General features: G+C 42.5%; 1 protein-coding gene and 1 non-coding gene across 3 annotated transcripts; one reads left to right on the forward strand and one right to left on the reverse strand.

The window, feature by feature from the left end:
• Positions 1-1,789: 1,789 nt before the first annotated feature.
• On the forward strand, positions 1,790-4,540 carry LOC130935837 (syntaxin-22-like). 2 transcript variants are annotated; one of them, XM_057865744.1, is made up of 8 exons: positions 1,790-1,892; positions 2,043-2,243; positions 2,315-2,411; positions 2,713-2,855; positions 3,028-3,096; positions 3,257-3,414; positions 3,510-3,610; positions 3,944-4,540. In XM_057865744.1, the coding sequence occupies exons 2-8, from the start codon at positions 2,071-2,073 to the stop codon at positions 4,007-4,009; spliced, it is 807 nt and encodes a 268-aa protein (XP_057721727.1). In that variant the 5' UTR covers positions 1,790-1,892; positions 2,043-2,070; the 3' UTR covers positions 4,010-4,540. The 2 variants fall into 2 exon arrangements, with proteins under 2 accessions (XP_057721727.1, XP_057721726.1); XM_057865743.1 differs by lacking the exon at positions 1,790-1,892 and having other exon boundaries at positions 1,913-2,243.
• Positions 4,541-15,627: 11,087 nt separating this feature from the next.
• LOC130937212 (small nucleolar RNA R71) lies at positions 15,628-15,735 on the reverse strand. Its single transcript, XR_009068440.1, has one exon. It is a non-coding gene; the product is annotated as a small nucleolar RNA R71 (small nucleolar RNA).
• Between the last annotated feature and the right edge of the window lie 6,694 nt (positions 15,736-22,429).

The following is a 22,429-nucleotide window of genomic DNA, read 5'->3' on the forward strand; positions in this document are numbered from 1 at the left end:
CTAGTGTCTTGAAAGTCATCCCGACCTTTGGGACAAATTGTTCATCCACAACACACCTGGTCTGCATAATGAACCGAACATGTTATTATTGTGAAACAATTGTATAGTATTAAATGAACAGAACATTATCCATTATATAAATTCAAATTCAAATAACTTTTTGCATAATGAATCGAACACATTATTATAGTGAAACAATTGTATAGTACTAAATGAACGGAACATTATCCATTATATAAATTCAAATTCAAACAGCTTTCTGCATAATGAACCAAACACGTTATTATAGTGAAACAATTGTATAGTACTAAATGAACAAAATATTATCCATTATAGAAAATCAAATTCAAAACACCTGTGTCTATAATTTAGAGATTATCAATTCAATTCAATTCAAACACTTGTGTCCATTCAATTCAATTCAATTCAGCAATTGCATTCCATTCAATCCGATTAAAAAATAATCCAAACCTCGTCCGCTTGATTCATTCAGAAGAATAATCCAAATCGCTCTCATTCAACTGTTTTGAAGTTGAATCATTCATTATTTCGATTCAGAAGATAAATGCTATGTGCAGATCGAAGAAGAAAACGAAGAAGAATGGGAAGAAGATAAATACAACATAAGCATATCGAAGAAGAAAACGAAGAAGATGGATGCGAGCAGAGAAGAACAACGAAGCTTATTACATTGAATGCAATGCGAATTGATAAAGAAGAACGCGAGTAGAGAAGAACTAGGAGAGCAGCAGAAGGTTTACGTTGAGCAGAAGATTTAGGTTGCAGGAAAGAAGGTTTACGTTAATATGTAGCGCGTGTATCACAAACGAATAGGGGTGGGGGAGGCGCGTCTAGCAAAAAATGTTTGAATAATTTGAATGTATTTTTTGCATGGATGTGGAGCATTATTGTTTCAAGAATAAACGAGAATGAAAGCAGAAATTAAGGTATCCATCTGCTAAATCTTTACTAGAATAAAATTACTCAAATATCTTATATATATATATATATATATATATATATATATATATATATATATATATATGATGTAAATATATGTTTAATATTTTTGTTTTATTTAAAAATAAATTAATGATGTGCATAATATCTAAATTTGCACTAACTAATTATTTAAATTTGTATTACGATAATGTTAGGAAAAAAAACAGTCAGAATTTACTTTATTTAGCATTCATTAATTATTACGACAATTAATGAATACTAAATAAGACAAATTATGACTATTTTTTACTGATTTTCTTTGATTATCAAACATTTTCGTTTATATCATTACAAAAAGAGAATATTATCATCTAGCTATAATTATCAATCAAGATTTGTTATTTTGTTATGTTAAAAAAAATTTTATTTTGTTTTATTTTAGTTTATATATTACAAATTCAGTTAAATAATATTAAATTAGATTTAATAATATTAATTATATTTAAATTGAATTTAATTTAATATATTTTAATTAAATTATATAAAATTTTATTATAATTAATATTTTTTATTTTTTAAAATTTAATATTAACGAATATTTATAGATATCTGCCTCCCTCACAGGAGGAGAACAAATGAGGATCCATAATAAAAATGAGACGAAAACAAAGAATAATTTCCTAAAAAAGATTAGAGAGAAGAGGGGGGCAGATCCATAAATACCCATTGCTATCCCTACTAACAGGGGAAGCGCATGTTACGTAACGCTGAGAGCGGAGAAAAGGAAGAGGTTCCACGTAGTAGGGACTACAAGTCTACAACAACAGAATAACCATTTTCCCTCTGTCTCCCTAACTAACCACTACCACTTTTATTACACAACACAACATTTCCTTCTCTTGGTTGCTTTTTAAATAACCCATTGACCAATGACAACGAAAGAACGGTGGGTAAGTGGGTCACTCCCTCTACATGATCTCCTCACTCTCGCTTTTCAGCTGCCACTTCCCATTTCCCAATTCGTCCAACTTCAAACTCATTCACAACTCAAACCTTCTAACCATTTTCATTTCCTTTTTCTTTTTTGCCTTCATCATCAGCCTCCTATTCTGTTTTTCTTCTTCAGCAATGAGTTTCCAAGATATCCAAGGCGGCCCTAACGCAGCCGTGCGAAGAAGCCAGTCTCCCTCGCAGGTCATCGCCGCCGGAATCTTCCAGATCAACACTTCCGTCGCCACTTTCCGCCGCCTCGTTGATTCTCTTGGAACCGTTAAAGATACTCCCGACCACCGCCAGAAGCTGTACGCTTACTTTTCCATTTTTTCACTGAGATGTGTTTTCTTGCAATGTAAATTTTATTTTTCTTTTGTAGGCACAACACGAGACAGAGGATATTGAAGCTGGTGAAGGATATTTCTGCTAAGCTCAAGTCGTTGAGTGAATCTGATCGCCATGCTTCTGGTGCCAATGTATAATTCACTTCTCTGATTTTCTTTACCTTTGATGTTATAATTTCGTTAATTTGTTGTTTATCGCATTTTTCTGCTTCATTGGAACTCGGAATCGATTTTTTTTTTAATTTGGAAATTTCAAAACGAAAATTCAAGCTTCCTTGAACTTGAATTTGAACCCTAGGAAGCTACTTAGTGCATGGCAAGTCGTTATTCTTTAACTATGTTGGAATTTAGAAGCTACTTAGTATGATGATCTTGGTTTTGGTTATTGGAAAAGGAATGTATGTTGAAACTTGTTCTCGCTTTGTGAAACCAGGCTAACAAGAAAATTGAAGATGCTAAGCTAGCAAGAGATTTCCAAACCACATTGCAGGAATTCCAGAAAGTGCAGCAGCTTGCATCCGAGCGCGAATCGACTTACACCCCTACTACTGCCCCTCCGCCCTCTTTTCCAACAAGGTTAACAATCTTTGCACAATAGTTGATGCATAAATAAATTTTCAATAATACTTCAAAATGAAATTTTTACTTTCATAATCCGATTATACTCCTCATTTTTGTTTCCTTTTTTTTATCCGGCCAAATTGAAATGTTTTCAGCTCGCTTCTATCATGTTTGTGTTTGTAAACAGCTCTGGCTCTGGTGAAGAATCCGGTGAGAGAGACCAGGAAAGCCAACCTTTTATGAGGGAGCAAAGAAGGTAACTCTGCGAGATATTTATTAATCTTTCATCCTTTGATAAGGTGAACGACATGCATCTTTGTGATGCAGATGCATAGTTATTTATTAGCTTATTTCTTGAATTTTAGAATGCTTTGAAAAATTGCTTTCAAAAAACTCAAAATTGACAAAAATTGCAGGCAAGAGGTACTTCTCTTGGATAATGAAATCTCCTTCAATGAGGCCATGATTGAAGAAAGAGAACAGGGTATTAGAGAGGTAGAAGAACAAATCGGACAAGCAAATGACATATTCAAGGACCTGGCTGTCCTTGTTCATGACCAAGGGGTTGTTATTGGTAAATAAGATTATCACTGTGAATAAATAAATTTTATATATCACTTCATTCTTGGTACTGTAACATTGATCATGTTGTTTGCCATATTCCCATAGATGACATTCAATCGAACATCGATAATTCCGCTGCTGCAACAACCCAAGCGAGAGTTCAGTTAGCAAAAGCTTCCAAAAGTGTGAAATCTAGAACCTCATGGGTGAGTCACAAAAACCTTGACATACTAATAAGCTCTAACTCAACCATGGATTTAAGCATTATCCACATAATAAGAATATAATGACTTCAAAATCATGTTTGAAATGGGCAGTTTTTGTTCAGAATGGAATTATTTTTCGTTTTCCACATAGAAATGGCATTATTTGGTTTGCACACTACTCATACTGTCATGCATCATATTACTGATTTGAGGATTTCGTTGGCTATAAAAGAAAAAGTATGCAAAACACTAAAGAACCTGCAGTAGTGTGACATTATCAGTGTTATACCCATCATCCTCCCATAATATGATTTCTTTTTGGTTGCCTTGCAGTGTTGGTGGGCGCTTGTAATTTTTGTGGTGATTGTGGTGATCATACTTGTTGTACTGATTATTTAGGGTGCGAGTGAATACAAAAGTGGACAAATTTCTTTTATTTCCTCAGTGTTACATTTCCGAGAATGATTTTTGATAAATGTTTGAATCCATGAGTGCTTTGTAGTGTGAAGAATGTTTTGACTAAAAGAAATATGTTGAGCGTATTGCTGCCCTCTGCAGTCGCCAGTTTATATCTTAGCAAAGAATTAGCAACTGGAAGTTGAAACTCGGAGGAGTGATTGTTGGTAAGGCGATTTTAAAAAAGGCATTGCCTATATTTTGTAATTAGATTTGTATTATAGAATGTGCAGTTGATGTTGCTAGAAGATTAGTATCCTAATGCCAATTGCCAAGTGCTTGTGCTGGTTTTTCTGGCGTAATTTAGCTCTTCTCTGAACCCTGAAATATCTATTTAGCATCCCAATTCCCAAATAGATTAAGGAATGAGATAACAACAAAGAGGGTAGTGTAATGTAAAACAGAGTAGTTAATTGCCTTCCAGACGTTCTCTTTTGCCTGAGGAAAGCTTGTATTTTTATTTTGTATTTTTTATAAACGTGGCAAAATGTTCATACAAAAGACAAAATAGTTTAGACAGATAATATAAAGAGGTTTATACATTTATCTAATAAAATTATGTTTTTTAAAAAATTTTTAGAATTTAATTTTTATATACTTATAATAAAAGTTATTGAATTATATCTATTTTTTTAAAATTACTATTTTACACAATCAATATAAGAAATAGTAATTTTTCTTAATGTAATCTAAATGTATGTGTAAAATTGCTTTAAGTATTAAAAAAAAGAGGTAATGTCTAAAATGGTCTCTAAAATTTCTAACTCGTATTAAATAAGTTTTTTATTTTTTAAAATGACCAAATATATCTCTCACTCTCAAAAACGTAAATTTCTGTTGGTCTAAAAGTTATCAAACGTTAAAACGTTGCTAATATGTACAGTTAAATTTCTGTTGGTAGTTTGATGCACGCTAATGTGAACACACAATTATTTCAATTTAAATTTGTGTTCAAAATTTGACTTAAACACCCAAATTAATCCATTTACACTTATAAAACTCTAAACTCAAATTTTTATCTTTTTCGTATATTTTTTTTCATCTTCACTCTTTTTCGTTGTTGTTTATAGTATCTTCTCTTCAAATTTTAAATATTTACTTTTTCGGTAAGGTATGATGGACGGTGGCGATAGAAGTTAAAAAAATTCAAGCAAAAACAACTCTTAAAGTCACACAGAGCCACGAATATTATTATTTAATTTTGTTTAAACAACAACTCGTTATTTTGGGTTTGTGTTTTTCTTATTATTCAATCCTGTTTTTGTCACACAGAACCATAAATACCATTAACAAATAAAAAGATACATATATTCAAACAAAAATATTCCAAGTGGCAAATACGCAAATCCTTGAGATAAAATTTTTTCAAAAAACTATATGAATAATACAAAATATCAAAATGAGAAGTCTTACATTGTCATTTTCGTGCTAACAATGCTATATATGCAAGAACACAATTTATAATATGCACCCATGGCAAAAGTAGTACTTATCACAAATTCTCCTAATTGAATGGCATCTCATCACGTATTAATTTCAGCCTCATCACGTATAATATGTATATAATATGTCTTGTAAAATGATTTGTCTTGTAAAATAACAACGAGTCCGCGTTGAAAAGAATCAGAGGAAAAATGAAATTTGTTACGGTCTGACCCAAAATACCTACGGGTCGACCCGACCCTTTGAGAATCTGACCCCAGCGGTCGGGTACCCACCCTCGCCACGATGCCTGGACACGTGTCCTCATCAGCCCCCCCAACACAGCTGTGAGGAAGCTTCGAGTAAAGTGGGCCTATCCCCTCAGGGCCCACCTCTGACACAGTATAAATGGGGAAGGACCTGCCCTTCCCCCAAGGTACGTCACATATCCTACCTAACCTATTCCTCGCCTGCACGCTCACTGACTAGAGCGTCGGAGTGTCTTTGCAGGTGACCACCCCTCTCTTTCTTTCCACAACGAGAGTTCGGCTACTCGGAAGATCCAGTCCCGGCGCATCCGCTCGAGGCGAGGCAACCCTATCACTTCGAACCGTCCGGTAACCGCTCAACCGAACATTGGCGCCGTCTGTGGGGAATTCGCTCTTATGGAAGTTGTGCCGGGCTTTGGAAACCAAGGCCAAGCAGCCGGCGCAGAGGGGGAAACCTCTGTCGCTTCACCGGGAGGACGACGAAGGTCCCCCGGCAACGCATCGAACCACGCACAAGGACGCGAGAGACGCGGCCTTTCGGAGGAACTGGCGGTGACAACGCCAGAATAATGCAGGAGCTACGCCACAGAGTCCAGAATCTGGAGCGACAACTAGCCGATCAGGAGCACGATCGACGAACCACAGATCCTAGTTACTCCCCTTCCCCTGAGAGCCAGGAGAGAGACTCCCACCGGAGTCACGCCTGGCACGCCCCCGCTTCCAGAACGGAAGCGGAAAGCACCCGAGAAGATTCTCCCATCCCGAGAAGACGAAACGACACAATCATCTACTTCCGAGGCAAGGAACCGCGCCGCGCGGGACGAGATCGCGAAGACGGAGAAGGGAGGCCTATGAGGACACGGCAACCCGTGATAATGGGCGCCACCCCGTTCCATCGGTCCATCCTTGAGGTCCGGTTGCCGAAACACTTCGACAAACCAACGGACATGAGGTACGATGGAACCCAAGACCCTCTGGAACACCTCGCGGCCTTCGAGGCTAGAATGAATCTGGAGGGAGTAGGGGACGAGGTGAGGTGCCGAGCCTTCCCGGTCACCCTGGCCGGACCCGCAATCCGATGGTTTAACGGCCTCCCGCAGGGGTCCATCTATGGGTTTTCGGACATCAGTCATGCCTTCTTGGCTCAATTCACAACACGAATAGCAAAGGCAAAACACCCGATCAACCTGCTCGGGATAACCCAAAGGCCCGGGGAGCCGACCAGAAAATATCTGAACTGCTTCAACGATAAATGCTTGGAAATTGACGGCCTAACCGACTCGGTGGCTAGCCTCTGTCTGACGAACGACCTCCTGAACGAGGACTTTCGAAAACACCTCATCACGAAACCGGTTTGGACGATGCACGAAATCCAAACGGTAGCTAAGGAATACATAAATGACGAGGAAGTCAGCCAGGTCGTGGCTGCCAATAAACGGCACTCCGGCTACAATCAACCTAGGCAACAGGGTAACGGAGAGAGACAGAAAGAGCAACCCAAAGAGGGAGGGCCGAGCAGGGCACCCAGACCGTTTCCCCGGATCGGGAAGTTCACCAACTACACTCCACTCACTATCCCCATCTTGGAAGTTTACCAGTAAATAGCCGAGAAAGGGATCCTGTCGAAGCCCCAACCACTCAAGGACCGTACGGGAGGAAACAAGAGCCTCTACTGTGACTACCACAAGGGCTACGGGCACCAAACACAAGACTGCTTTGACCTAAGGGATGCACTGGAGCAAGCCATAAGGGACGGTAAACTCTCAGAATTCTCCCATCTTATAAGGGAGCCGAGGAGGCGACATCGCGACCAAGACGAGGAAGGCAAGACCCGATCGGCAAAGCGACGACAAGAGCCAGAAGACAAAGACCATGGTCTCACCGTGATAAACGTAGTAACCGCCAAAAACACCGCACCAAGGTCGAGGTCGGCTAACAAGAAAGACGCCAAGATCCTGGCGGTCTCCTCCACGCCAATGCGAAGCTCTAAGAAGCCCCCATCTATCTCCTTCGGCCCGGAAGATCAGTGGTTCGACGAGGCCCCTGAAAATCCACCCATGGTCATCACGGCCAAGGTGGGAACAGGCCTCATAAAACGGATCCTTTTTGACATGGGGGCGGACTCGAACATTATGTTTCGCAACGTGTTCGACGCACTGGGATTAAAGGACGCCGACCTGTCGACTCATCAGCACGGGGTCATCGGGCTAGGCGACCACATTATCAAGCCAGATGGAGTAATATCCCTGCCGATTTCCGTGGGACAGGCCCAAAGCCGAAGATCGACAATAGCTGAGTTCGTGGTTCTCCGAGATTCCACGGCCTACAACATCATTTTGGGGAGGAAGACGATCAACGATGTTGAAGCAATAATCAACACAAAGCTACTAGTCATGAAGTTTGTCACCGACAACGGATCTATAGGGTCATAAGGGGAGACCTAGAAACGGCGGTCGCTTGCGACAACGCCAACCTCTCCCTAAGGAAGAAATCAAAAGAGGCGTCAGGGGTGTTCCTGGCTGACTTGGACGCCAGGGTCGACGACAAGCCCAGACCAGAACCGGAGGGGGACCTGGAGAGGTTCAAGGTCGGTGACACGGAGGACAAGTTCACGTTTGTCAATAGAAACCTTCCGCAAGAATTGAAGGAACCCTTGGTGGAAATGATCAGGGCTAACGGGGACTTGTTCGCCTGGATGCCGGCCAACATGCCGGGCATAGACCCCAAAGTCATGTCGCATCACCTGGCCGTCAAAGCGGAAGCCCGCCCGGTGGCTCAGAGGAGGAGAAAGATGTCGCGCGAAAGGGCGGAGGAGGTGGCCAGGCAAACGGCCAGCCTCCTTGAAGCAGGCTTCATACGGGAACTAGACTACTCGACCTGGCTCTCGAACGTAGTTCTAGTAAAAAAGCACAACGGCAAATGGAGAATGTGCGTAGACTACTCCGACCTCAACAAGGTATGCCCTAAGGACTGCTTCTCCCTCCCCAACATAGATGCGCTCGTCGACGCGGCAGCGGGCTACCGGTATCTGAGCTTCATGGATGCCTACTCCGACTACAACTAGATACCGATGCACTGGCCCGACGAGGCTAAAACAGCATTTATAACGCCAAGAGGAACCTTCTGCTACAGGGTAATGCCATTCGGCCTAAAAAACGCGGGAGAAACATACCAAAGACTGATGAACAAAATATTTGGCGACCTCATAGGCAAAACAGTGGAAGTTTATGTAGATGACATCCTCGCGAAGACTGCGCGACCCGATGTCCTTCTGAATGACCTGAGAAGTGTATTCGCGTCTCTCCGACAACACGGTATGAGGCTCAATCCCATGAAGTGTGCCTTCGCCATGGAAGCCGGGAAGTTCCTAGGATTCATGATAACCCAAAGGGGGGTAGAAGCCAACCCTGAGAAATGCCAAGCAATACTCCAAATGAAGAGTCCGGGTTGCGTGAAGGACGTCCAAAGATTGGCAGGTCGACTAACCTCGTTATCCCGTTTCCTCGGCGCCTCGGCAACAAAAGCCCTACCCTTCTTTAACCTCATGAAGAAAGGGATAGCGTTCGAATGGACGCCCGCATGCGAGGAAGCTTTCAAGCACTTCAAGGAAATCCTAGCGACGCCCCCCGTACTCGGAAAGCCAAAGGCCGGAGAGCCGTTATACCTGTACCTCACTATAATAGGAGAAGCCCTGGCCGCGGTCTTGATACGAGAAGAAGAAAGGGCTCAGCAGCCAGTCTATTTCGTGAGCAGAGCCCTACAAGGGTCGGAACTTAGGTACAGCAAACTGGAAAAGTTAGCTCTGGCACTCTTGACCACTTCGAGGAGGTTAAAACAATACTTCCAAGGCCACCAGATCGTCGTGAGGACAGACCAAGGAATCTGGCAAGTACTCCAAAAACCCGATTTAGCGGAAAGAATGATGACTTGGTCCATCGAACTCTCCCAATACGACATACGGTACGAGCCCCGACAAGCGATCAAGGCGCAAGTGATGGCAGATTTCCTGTTGAAGTAACGGGAGAACCAACCGAAGAGACGGGCACACGGTGGAGGCTCCATGTGGACGGGGCCTCCAATCAGACATCCGGGGGCGCCGGGATCATCCTAGAGAGCCCGGCCGGGGTCGTGTACGAGCAGTCGATCAAGTTTGAATTCCCTGTTTCGAACAACCAGGCAGAATACGAAGCCCTTATAGGAGGCTTAACCCTAGCAACGGAGGTCGGAGCGACAAGGTTGGAAATATGCAGTGATTCACAGGTCGTCACCTCCCAAGTGAACGGGAGCTACCAAGCCAGGGACTCGCTACTACAAAAGTACTTGGAGAAAGTCAAGGATTTGAGCCGGAAGTTTGAGGAAGTCACGATCCACCACGTTCCGAGGGAAAGGAACACACGGGCAGACCTCCTATCGAAGTTGGCTAGCACCAAACCGGGAGAGGGCAACCGATCTCTCATCCAATGAATGATGAAGGAGCCGGCAGTCACCCTGCACCTCTCAAAGCTAAACCCCTCATGGTTGGACCCCATCACGGACTTCTTAGAAAACGACAAACTTCCCGACAATGAAAAAGATGCCAAGAAGCTGAGAAGGGAAGCAACCAGGTATGCAACATCCAGGGTCAGTTGTTCAGGAAAGGATTCAACCAGCCCCTACTGAAATGCCTACACCCCGACCAAACGGACTACGTCCTCAAGGAAGTCCATGAAGGGTGCTGCGGCCATCACATAGGAGGCAAAGCCCTGGCAAGAAAATTAATCCGGGCAGGGTACTATTGGCCGTCAATGATGGCAGACTCGAAAGAATTCGTTAGGAAGTGTGTCAAATGCCAAGAAAACGCCAATTTCCATAGAGCACCGGCTTCCGAGCTAAGCTTGCTAACGTCTTCCCGGCCATTCTCACAATGGGGAGTCGATCTCTTAGGGCCCTTCCCGGTTAGCCCCGGACAAGTCAAGTACCTCATAGTTGCTATTGACTACTACACCAAATGGATAGAGGCCAAGCCGCTGGCCAGCATATCCTCGTCCAATTGCAGGAAATTCATGTGGAGGCAAGTGATAACACGGTTCGGTATCCCGGAAGCCGTTATCTCGGACAACGGAACACAGTTCACCGACAAGAAATTCACAGAGTTCCTCATCGGCCTGGGCATAAAACAGAGGTTCTCTTCGGTGGAACACCCCCAAACAAATGGACAGGTCGAGTCCGCAAACAAGATCATCCTGCTAGGACTTAAGAAGCAGCTGGACAACAAGAAGGGTGCTTGGCCCGACGAGCTCGCTTCGGTCCTCTAGTCCTACCGTACAACCGAGCAATCTTCCACTAAGGAGACCCCCTTTCGACTAACGTACGGGCTAGATGCGGTAATACCTGTGGAAATCGGGGAACCGAGCCCACGACTACTTCTGAAGGGAGTAGAGGAAGCTGTAGAGAAGGACCTGATAGATGAAGCTAGGGAGATGGCCCACTTGGCTGAAATAGCGCTAAAGCAAAGAATGGCCCTGCGCTACAATGCCAAAGCACTCAAAAGAAAGTTTGAAGCAAACGACCTCATCCTAAGGCACAACAACGTCGGCCCGCCGACCCCGGGAGAGGGCAAACTGGCAGCAAACTGGGAAGGACCCTACAGAGTTAAAGAGGTGATCGGTAAGGGCGCATACAAGCTGGAAAAGCTCAATGGCAAAGAGATCCCGAGGACATGGAACGCAGATAACTTAAGAAGGTTTTACTCCTAAATCACTTACTTTGTAACAACACCTCAATACCTTTGTTACAGTGATAAGATTTGCTTAGTTACCAATTGTTATGCTTGCCTATATTTTTGTTATTGTGTTTACCTTTTTTGAGCGACCACCGTGCAAACGAGGATACACGGCCTCGGGGCTGATCACCCCGGGAGCCCCCTAGGCCAAGGACATAACAAACGGCCATAACAGGAAAAAAAAAACGCGACCTCAAATAAATGCCGACTTAACGGTAAAGGCGAGTAAACCGGCAAACATTGAAATAAAACAAGCATAGTAATCAAACGTGCGCACGAACAAACCGGCAAACCCACTAACAGGCACAAAAAAAAAGTTTCGATCTGGACAACAGTTCTACAAAAGTTCAGTATTACAAATATCACTTCTTCGGTGATGAGCGGATAATTTGTACCCTTTTTGGCATTGTTTTTAGTATGTTTTTAGTAGTTTTAGTTGAGTTCTTAGTATATTTTTAGTAGTTTTTAGTTAAAATTCACTCTTCTGGACTTTACTATGAGTTTGTGTGTTTTTCTGTGATTTCAGGTATTTTCTGGCTGAAATTGAGGGACCTGAGCAAAAATTTGATTCAGAGACTGAAAAGGACTGCAGATGCTGTTGGATTCTGACCTCCCTGCACTCGAAGTGGATTTTCTGGAGCTACAGAAGCCCAATTGGCGCGCTCTCAACGTTGGAAAGTAGACATCCTGGGCTTTCCAGCAATATATGATAGTCCATACTTTGCCCAAGATTTGATGGCCCAAACCGGCGTTCAAAGTCACCCTCAGGAATTCCAGCGTTAAACGCCGGAACTGGCACCTAAATGGGAGTTAAACGCCCAAACTGGCATAAAAGCTGGCGTTTAACTCCAAGAAGAGTCTCTACACGAAATTGCTTCATTGCTCAGCCCAAGCACACACCAAGTGGGCCCGGAAGTGGATTTTTATGTCATTTACTCATCTCTGTACACCCTAGGCTACTAGTTTTCTATATATAGAACCTTTTACTATTGTATTTTCATCTTCGGACATCTAGTTCTTAGATCATTGGGAGGCTGGCCTCACGGCCATGCCTAGACCTTGTTCTTATGTATTTTCAACGGTGGAGTTTCTACATACCATAGATTAAGGTGTGGAGCTCTGCTGTACCTCGAGTATTAATGCAATTACTATTGTTCTTCTATTCAATTCCGCTTGTTCTTTGTCCAAGATATCACTTGTTCTTCAACTTGATGAATGTGATGATCCGTGACACTCATCATCATTCTCACTTATGAACAAAGTGACTGACAACCACTTTTGTTCTACAAGCAATCAAGGCTCTAGTGTTTATCTCTTGGATTACTGATACACGATGCATGGTTGATCGCCTGACAACCGAGTGCTCGCCTGACAAACGAGCCAGCCATTCCGTGAGATCAGAGTCTTCGTGATATAGGTGAGAACTGATGGCGGCATTCAAGAGAATCCGGAAGGTCTAACCTTGTCTGTGGTATTCTGAGTAGGATTCAATGATTGAATGACTGTGACGTGCTTCAAACTCCTAGCAGGCGGGGCGTTAGTGACAGACGCAAAAGAATCACTGGATTCTATTCCGGCCTGACCGAGAACCGACAGCTGATTAGCCATATGCTGTGACAGAGCATAGGAACATTTTCACTGAGAGGATGGGAGGTAGCCACTGACAACGGTGAAACCCTTGCATAAGCTTGCCATGGAAAGGAGTAAGAAGGATTGGATGAAGACAGTAGGAAAGCAGAGAGACGGAAGGGAAGGCATCTTCATACGCTTATCTGAAGCTCTCACCAATGATATACATAAGTATCTCTATCTTTATCTTTATGTTTTATTCATTCATTATCTATACCCATTTGAGTCTGCCTGACTAAGATTTACAAGGTGACCATAGCTTGCTTCATACCAACAATCTCCGTGGGATCGACCCTTACTCGCGTAAGGTTTATTACTTGGACGACCCAGTGCACTTGCTGGTTAGTTGTGCGAAGTTGTAGTGATCACGATTTCGCGCACCAAGTTTTTGGCGCCGTTGCCGGGGATTGTTTTGTGTATGGACAACTGACGGTTCATCTTGTTGCTTAGATTAGGTATTTTTTTCAGAGCTCTTAAGAAAGAATTCTAGTGTTTCAAGGTGATGTTCTTATCATCACCAAAGCTGATTGATCTTCATCAATTTAGCTCTTGAATGCAATGTCCTGCTGAAGCTTGGCTAGCCACGTCTAATTCCTTTAGACTGAAGCTTTAGACTAACATTGCATGATTCCTGGAATTCTCATTAAGAATTTTGATACCTTTATTTTCTTTTCATATAATTTTCGAAAAAAAAGCACAAAAAAAATTACAAAATCATAAAAAAATCAAAAATATTTCTTGTTTAAGTCTAGTGTCTCATTTTAAGTTGAGTGTCAATTGCATGTTTCTGTTCTTCTGGCATTTTTCAGATTTATGCATGTGTCTTCATTAATCTTCAAGTTGTTCTTGATGATTTCCTTGTTTTGATCTTTGAATTCTATTGACTTGAGTGTTTTGCTATTTCTCATGTGCATTCTCATTTTGTTAGTGTCAGTAGTATACAAACTGCTAAGTTTGGTGTCTTGCATACATTGTTATTTGATTTTAGTTGCATTTTGATTATTCCTCATTATTAAAAATCCAAAAATATTTTTAATTTGTGTCTTTTCAAGTCAATAATACAAAGAATTGAAGATTCAGAACATACTGCAGAGGAATTATACAGAAAAAGCTGGGTGTTCAAAACGCCCAGTGAAGAAGGACAGACTGGCGTTTAAACGCCAGCCAGGGTGCCTGGTTGGGCGTTTAACGCCCAAAAAGGTAGCATTTTGGGCGTTAAACGCCAGAATGGATACCATTCTGGGCGTTTAACGCCAGGATGGCACAAGGGGGAGGATTTTGTTTTCAAATCAATTTTTTTTCAAGTTTTCAAAGTTTTTCAAAATCAAATCTTTTTCAAATCATATCTTTTCAATCAAATTTCTTTAAAATTAATTTCTTTCCTTTTTCAAAGATACTTGCTATCAATTAATGATTTGATTCAACATTTCAAGTATGTTGCCTTTTCTGTTGAGAAAGGTTTAATGTTTGAATCATATCTTTTCTTGATAGCCAAGTTATTAATTTTTAAAATCAAATCTTTTTCAAAATTGTTTTCAAATCATATTTTCTCAATCACATATTTTTAAAATCAATCATATCTTCTTAACCTCATCTTTTTCAAAATAGCTTTCAATCAAATCTTTTTGACTTCTAATTTCAAAATCTTTTTCAAAAATCACTTGATTTCTTTCCCACTCTTATTTTCGAAAATTAATTAGTGTTTTTCAAAATGTTTTCAATTTCTTTAACTTAATTTTCGAAAATTTTCTTCCCCTCTTCCCACATCCTTCTATTTATGGAGTACCACTCCTTCTCAATGCACAATTCGAACTCTCTCTGATTAAGTTTGAATTCTTCTACCTCCTTCTTCTATTTTTCTGTTCTTCTGACACCTCAAGGAATCTCTATACTGTGACATAGAGGATTCCACATTTTCTTGTTCTCTTCTCTTTCATATGAGCAGGAGCAGAGACAAAGGCATTCTTGTTGAAGCTGACCCTGAACCTGAAAGGACCTTGAAGCGAAAGCTAAGAGAAGCTAAGGCACAAATCTCTGTAGAGGACCTAACAGAAATCTTCAAAGAAGAAGGACCCATGGCAGCCGAAAACAACAACAATGCCAACAATGCAAGGAAGGTGCTGGGTGACTTTACTGCACCTACTCCCGACTTCTATGGGAGAAGCATCTCTATCCCTGCCATTGGAGCAAACAACTTTGAGCTTAAGCCTCAATTAGTTTCTCTAATGCAACAGAATTGCAAGTTCCATGGACTTCCATTGGAAGATCCTCATCAGTTTTTAGCTGAATTCTTGCAAATCTGTGACACTGTCAAGACTAATGGGGTAGACCCTGAGGTCTACAGACTTATGCTATTCCCTTTTGCTGTAAGAGACAGAGCTAGGACATGGTTGGACTCACAACCTAAAGAAAGCCTGGACTCATGGGAAAAGCTAGTCAATGCCTTCTTGGCAAAGTTCTTTCCACCTCAAAAATTGAGTAAGCTTAGAGTGGAGGTCCAAACCTTCGGACAGAAGGATGGAGAATCCCTCTATGAAGCTTGGGAAAGATACAAACAATTGATCAGAAAATGTCCTTCTGACATGCTTTCTGAATGGAGCATCATAGGTATTTTCTATGATGGTCTCTCTGAACTATCCAAGATGTCTTTGGATAGCTCTGCTGGAGGATCTCTTCATTTGAAGAAGACGCCTACAGAAGCTCAAGAGCTAATTGAAATGGTTGCAAATAACCAATTCATGTACACTTCTGAAAGGAATCCTGTGAACAATGGGACCAATCAGAAGAAAGGAGTTCTTGAGATTGATACTCTGAATGCCATTTTGGCTCAGAACAAGATATTGACTCAACAAGTCAATTTGATTTCTCAAAGTCTGTCTGGAATGCAAAGTGCACCAAGCAGTACTAAGGATGCTTCATCTAAAGAAGAAGCCTATGATCCTGAGAACCCTTCAATGAAAGAGGTGAATTACCTAGGAGAACCCTATGGAAACACCTATAATTCTTCATGGAGAAATCACCCAAATTTCTCATGGAAGAATCAAGAGAAACCTCAACAAGGTTTCAACAACAATAATGGTGGAAGAAACAGGTTTAGCAATGGCAAGCCTTTTCCATCATCTTCTCAGCAACAGACAGAGAATTCTAAGCAGAACCCCTCTGACTTAGCAACTATGGTCTCTGATCTAATCAAAACCACTCAAAGTTTCATGACTGAAACAAGGTCCTCCATTAGGAATTTGGAGGCACAAGTGGGACAGCTGAGCAAGAAAGTTACTGAACTCCCTCCTAGTACTCTCCCAAGCAACACAGAAGAAAATCCAAAAGGAGAGTGCAAGGCCATCAACATGGCCGAATTTGGAGAGGAAGGAGAGGAAGTGAACGCCACTGAGGAAGACTTCAGTGGGCGTGCACTAGCCTCCAATGAGTTCCCCAATGAGGAACCATGGGAATCTGAGGCTCAAAATGAGACCATAAAGATTCAATTGGACTTACTTCTGCCTTTCATGAGCTCTGATGAGTATTCTTCCTCTGAAGAGGATGAGTATGTCACTGAAGAGCAAGTTGCTAAATACCTTGGAGCAATCATGAAGCTAAATGACAAGTTATTTGGAAATGAGACTTGGGAGAATGAACCTCTTTTGCTCACCAAAGAACTGGATGACTTGTCTAGGCAGAAATTACCTCAAAAGAGACAAGATCCTGGGAAGTTTTCAATACCTTGTACCATAGGCAACATGACCTTCAAGAAGGCTCTGTGTGACTTAGGGTCAAGTGTAAACCTTATGCCTCTCTCTGTAATGGAGAAGCTAGGGATCTTTGAGGTGCAAGCTGCAAGAATCTCATTAGAGATGGCAGACAACTCAAGAAAACAAGCTCATGGACTTGTAGAGGATGTTTTGGTGAAGATTGAAAACCATTACATCCCTGCGGATTTCATAGTCCTAGAGACTGGGAAGTGCATGGATGAAACCATCATCCTTGGCAGACCCTTCCTGGCCACAGCAAAGGCTGTGATTGATGTTGATAGAGGAAAGTTGATCATTCAAGTGAATGAAGAATCCTTGGTGTTTAAGGCTCAAGGATATCCCTCTGTCATCATGGAGAGGAAGCATGAAGAGCTTCTCTCAAATCAGAGTCAAATAGAGCCCCCACAGTCAAACTCTAAGTTTGGTGTTGGGAGGCCACAACCAAACTCTAAGTTTGGTGTTGAACCCCCACATTCAAACTCTAAGTTTGGTGTTGGGAGGTTCCAACATTGCTCTGAGAAAATGTGAGGCTCCATGAGAGCCATCTGTCAAGCTACTGACATTAAAGAAGCGCTTGTTGGGAGGCAACCCAATGTTATATGTTATCTAGTTCTCTTTGTTATTTTATGTTTTTTGTAGGTTGATGATCATAAGAAGTCACAAAATCAATTGAAAAAGCAAAAACAGAATGAAAAACAGGAAGAAAAATAGCACACCCTGGAGGAAGAACCCACTGGCGTTTAAACGCCAGTGAGGCTAGCAATTGGGCGTTTAACGCCCAGTCTGGCACCATTCTGGGCGTTTAACGCCAGAAAGGGGCACCAGACTGGCGTTAAACGCCAGAAAAGGGCAAGAACCTGGCGTTAAAAGCCAGGAATGGGCACCAGCCCGGCGTTTAACGCCAGAAATGGCTCAAAACGTGATTTTGAATGCCATTTGGTGCAGGGATGACTTTTCCTTGACACCACAGGATCTGTGGACCCCACAGGATCCCCACCAACCCCACCACTCTCTCTCTCTTCTTCACCCATTCACCAATCACCTCAACTCCTCTTCCCCAAAAATCCTTCACCTATCAAATCCCATCTTTCTCTTCACCACTCACATCCATCCTCCATAAAACCCCACCTACCTCACCATTCAAATTCAAACCACTTTCCCCCCCAAACCCACCCATCAATGGCCGAAACATGACCCTCCCTCTCCTATATAAACCCTTCTTCACCCCTTCATTTTCACACAACCTAAACACCACTTCTCCCCCTCTTTGGCCGAACACAAAAGCCATTCCCTTCTTCCTCATTTCTTCTTCTTCTACTCTCTTCTTTCTTCTTTTGCTCGAGGACGAGCAAACCTTTTAAGTTTGGTGTGGTAAAAGCGTTGCTTTTTGTTTTTCCATAACCATTTATAGCATCCAAGGCCGGAGAAACTTCTAAAAAGAGGAAAGGGAAGGCAAAAGCTTTCACCTCCGAGTCATGGGAGATGGAGAGATTCATCTCAAGGGTGCATCAAGACCACTTCTATGAAGTTGTGGCCATGAAGAAGGGTCAACTTTGATCAAAGGTTGGATCAAGTCCTCACAGACATTTGTGAAGAGGGCGCTCAATGGAAGAGAGATTCAAGAGGAAAGCCGATTCAACTAAGAAGGCATGACCTCAAGTCCATCACTAAGAAAAGGATGGAGCAAACAAGAGATCCTCCTCCATGAAATTAGAGAAGATCAAAGAATTATGAGAGAGGAGCAACAAAGACAAGGAAGAGACATTGAGGAGCTCAAGCACTCCATAAGACCTTCAAGAGGAAGAACAAGCCGCCATCACTGAGGTGGACCCGTTCTTTAATCTCCTTGTTCTTTATTTTCTTGTTTTTCGAATTTTTATGCTTATGTTTGTCCATGTTTGTGTCTTATGATCATTAGTGTCTTAGTGTCTATGCCTTAAAGTTATGAATGTCCTATGAATCCATCACCTTTCTTAAATGAAAACTGTTTTTAATCACAAAAGAACAAGAAGTACAGGATTTCGAATTCATCTTTAAAACTAGCTTAATTAGTTTGATGTGATGGCAATGCTTTTTGTTTTCTGAATGTATGCTTAAACAGTGCATATGTCTTTTGAATTTGTTGTTCATGAATGTTAAAATTGTTGGCTCTTGAAAGAATGATGAAAAAGGAGACATGTTACTGAGGATCTGAAAAATCATAAAAATGATTCTTGAAGCAAGAAAAAGCAGTGAATACAAAAAAAAAAAAAGAGAAGGAGAAAAAACGAAAAAAAAAAGGGAGAAAGAAAAAGAAAAAGAAAGAAATAAAGTTGTGATCCAAGGCAAAAAGAGTGTGCTTAAGAACCCTGGACACCTCTAATTGGGGACTTTAGCAAAGCTGAGTCACAATCTGAAAAGGTTCAGCCAATTATGTGTCTGTGGCATGTATGTATCCGGTGGTAATACTGGAAGACAGAGTGCTTTGGGCCACGGCCAAGACTCAATAAGTAGTTGTGTTCAAGAATCATCATACTTAACTAGGAGAATCAATAACACTATCTAGATTCTGAGTTCCTAAAGAAGCCAATCATTCTGAATTTCAAAGGATAAAGTGAGATGCCAAAACTGTTCGGAGGCAAAAAGCTACTAGTCCCGCTCATCTAATTTGGAGCTAAGTTTCATTGATAATTTGGAGTCTATAGTATGTTCTCTTCTTTTTATCTTATTTGATTTTTAGTTGCTTGGGGACAAGCAACAATTTAAGTTTGGTGTTGTGATGAGCGGATAATTTGTACCCTTTTTGGCATTGTTTTTAGTATGTTTTTAGTAGTTTTAGTTGAGTTCTTAGTATATTTTTAGTAGTTTTTAGTTAAAATTCACTCTTCTGGACTTTACTATGAGTTTGTGTGTTTTTCTGTGATTTCAGGTATTTTCTGGCTGAAATTGAGGGACCTGAGCAAAAATCTGATTCAGAGACTGAAAAGGACTGCAGATGCTGTTGGATTCTGACCTCCCTGCACTCGAAGTGGATTTTCTGGAGCTACAGAAGCCCAATTGGCGCGCTCTCAACGTTGGAAAGTAGACACCCTGGGCTTTCCAGCAATATATGATAGTCCATACTTTGCCCAAGATTTGATGGCCCAAACCGGCGTTCAAAGTCACCCTCAGGAATTCCAGCGTTAAACGCCGGAACTGGCACCTAAATGGGAGTTAAACGCCCAAACTGGCATAAAAGCTGGCGTTTAACTCCAAGAAGAGTCTCTACACGAAATTGCTTCATTGCTCAGCCCAAGCACACACCAAGTGGCCCCGGAAGTGGATTTTTATGTCATTTACTCATCTCTGTACACCCTAGGCTACTAGTTTTCTATATATAGAACCTTTTACTATTGTATTTTCATCTTCGGACATCTAGTTCTTAGATCATTGGGAGGCTGGCCTCACGGCCATGCCTAGACCTTGTTCTTATGTATTTTCAACGGTGGAGTTTCTACACACCATAGATTAAGGTGTGGAGCTCTGCTGTACCTCGAGTATTAATGCAATTACTATTGTTCTTCTATTCAATTCCGCTTGTTCTTTGTCCAAGATATCACTTGTTCTTCAACTTGATGAATGTGATGATCCGTGACACTCATCATCATTCTCACTTATGAACAAAGTGACTGACAACCACTTTTGTTCTACAAGCAATCAAGGCTCTAGTGTTTATCTCTTGGATTACTGATACACGATGCATGGTTGATCGCCTGACAACCGAGTGCTCGCCTGACAAACGAGCCAGCCATTCCGTGAGATCAGAGTCTTCGTGGTATAGGTGAGAACTGATGGCGGCATTCAAGAGAATCCGGAAGGTCTAACCTTGTCTGTGGTATTCTGAGTAGGATTCAATGATTGAATGACTGTGACGTGCTTCAAACTCCTAGCAGGCGGGGCGTTAGTGACAGACGCAAAAGAATCACTGGATTCTATTCCGGCCTGACCGAGAACCGACAGCTGATTAGCCATATGCTGTGACAGAGCATAGGAACATTTTCACTGAGAGGATGGGAGGTAGCCACTGACAACGGTGAAACCCTTGCATAAGCTTGCCATGGAAAGGAGTAAGAAGGATTGGATGAAGACAGTATGAAAGCAGAGAGACGGAAGGGAAGGCATCTTCATACGCTTATCTGAAGCTCTCACCAATGATATACATAAGTATCTCTATCTTTATCTTTATGTTTTATTCATTCATTATCTATACCCATTTGAGTCTGCCTGACTAAGATTTACAAGGTGACCATAGCTTGCTTCATACCAACAATCTCCGTGGGATCGACCCTTACTCGCGTAAGGTTTATTACTTGGACGACCCAGTGCACTTGCTGGTTAGTTGTGCGAAGTTGTAGTGATCACGATTTCGCGCACCATTCGGCATGTCGACAACCTTCCCGTCCTTGATGGTTTTGAAGACGCCAATTGCCGACACATCGAAATCAGGAGCAATAATCTTCACTTGAGCTTTGAGGGCCTCTTCAGTCATGAAAATCGCATTCTTGCCCTGCTCCTTAACCTCCTTGTGTCTTTTCTTGAACGCATCGGCCTCGTCCTGAGTAGTCTTAGCAACCGCAACCGCGTCATCCCGTTCTTTCTCCAAAGCGGTCATCTGACTTTACGCGGTGCTCAACTGGCTCTTCAGGGTCATCTCTTGCTCCGTCAGACGAGACACAGATGCGTCGGCAGTTTTTAACTTCTCCTCGGCCGACGCAGTCTTTTTCTCGGCGGCCTCGAGCTTATTCCCCGCCTCGACTAGCTGCCCTTGAAGTGTTTCAACTTGAGCTTTAAACTTGTTGTTAGCGGCGATCGTGGACTCAAGCTTCCGACGAAGCGAGGCCATACCTGAAAGCTTGAATTCAGCCTTCCGGGCTATGGCCGCGCCGCGAAGGAGGGTGCGGTACATCCATCGTGCCTGCCCAAAGAGGTCGGTACCATGGAAATGTTCCTCTGTGCCAGGGAGCAACTGAGCATCTATGAACGCCCCGGCATCAAAGTTCCTTTCCATGACAGTAAGGACCCCCTCGGGACTAGACTGCGACCTCTGCCTCTTGGGGGTGGGAATGACAGACAGCTCTTCCTCCTCCTCCCGACGTGAAGAAGACGAGTGCCCGGGAACGGCCACTTCCTGAGGAATTGGGGACACGGACGTCGGAGTGGCAACATTCGTGGTCACGGGGACGTCGGGAGGCGTGGGTGCCGTCTGGGCCGCCTCGCCCTCAGGAACCGCCGCCGATTGTCCCCCGGCCTCTTCGGCGTCATCCTCCTGAAGGAAAATATGGAACAAGTTCTCCATGCCGGTCACTTCGGCAGAAAGTCCCATTACAAACAAGAAATGAACAAGTTAGCAATTAGTACAGCAAAGGCAAATATAAACAATCATGGAAAACGACAACACGACAAAGACAACTCACGAATATAATCTCAGGCGGCCTCGCGGTTACCCATAAGGAGGTGAGGATTCACATTATTCCTCCCGAAAATGGCCCATAGTATGTCGGCTACCTTGCGGTCC

Source organism: Arachis stenosperma, chromosome 6 (assembly GCF_014773155.1).
Source record: "Arachis stenosperma cultivar V10309 chromosome 6, arast.V10309.gnm1.PFL2, whole genome shotgun sequence".
Taxonomy (NCBI): Eukaryota; Viridiplantae; Streptophyta; class Magnoliopsida; order Fabales; family Fabaceae; genus Arachis; species Arachis stenosperma.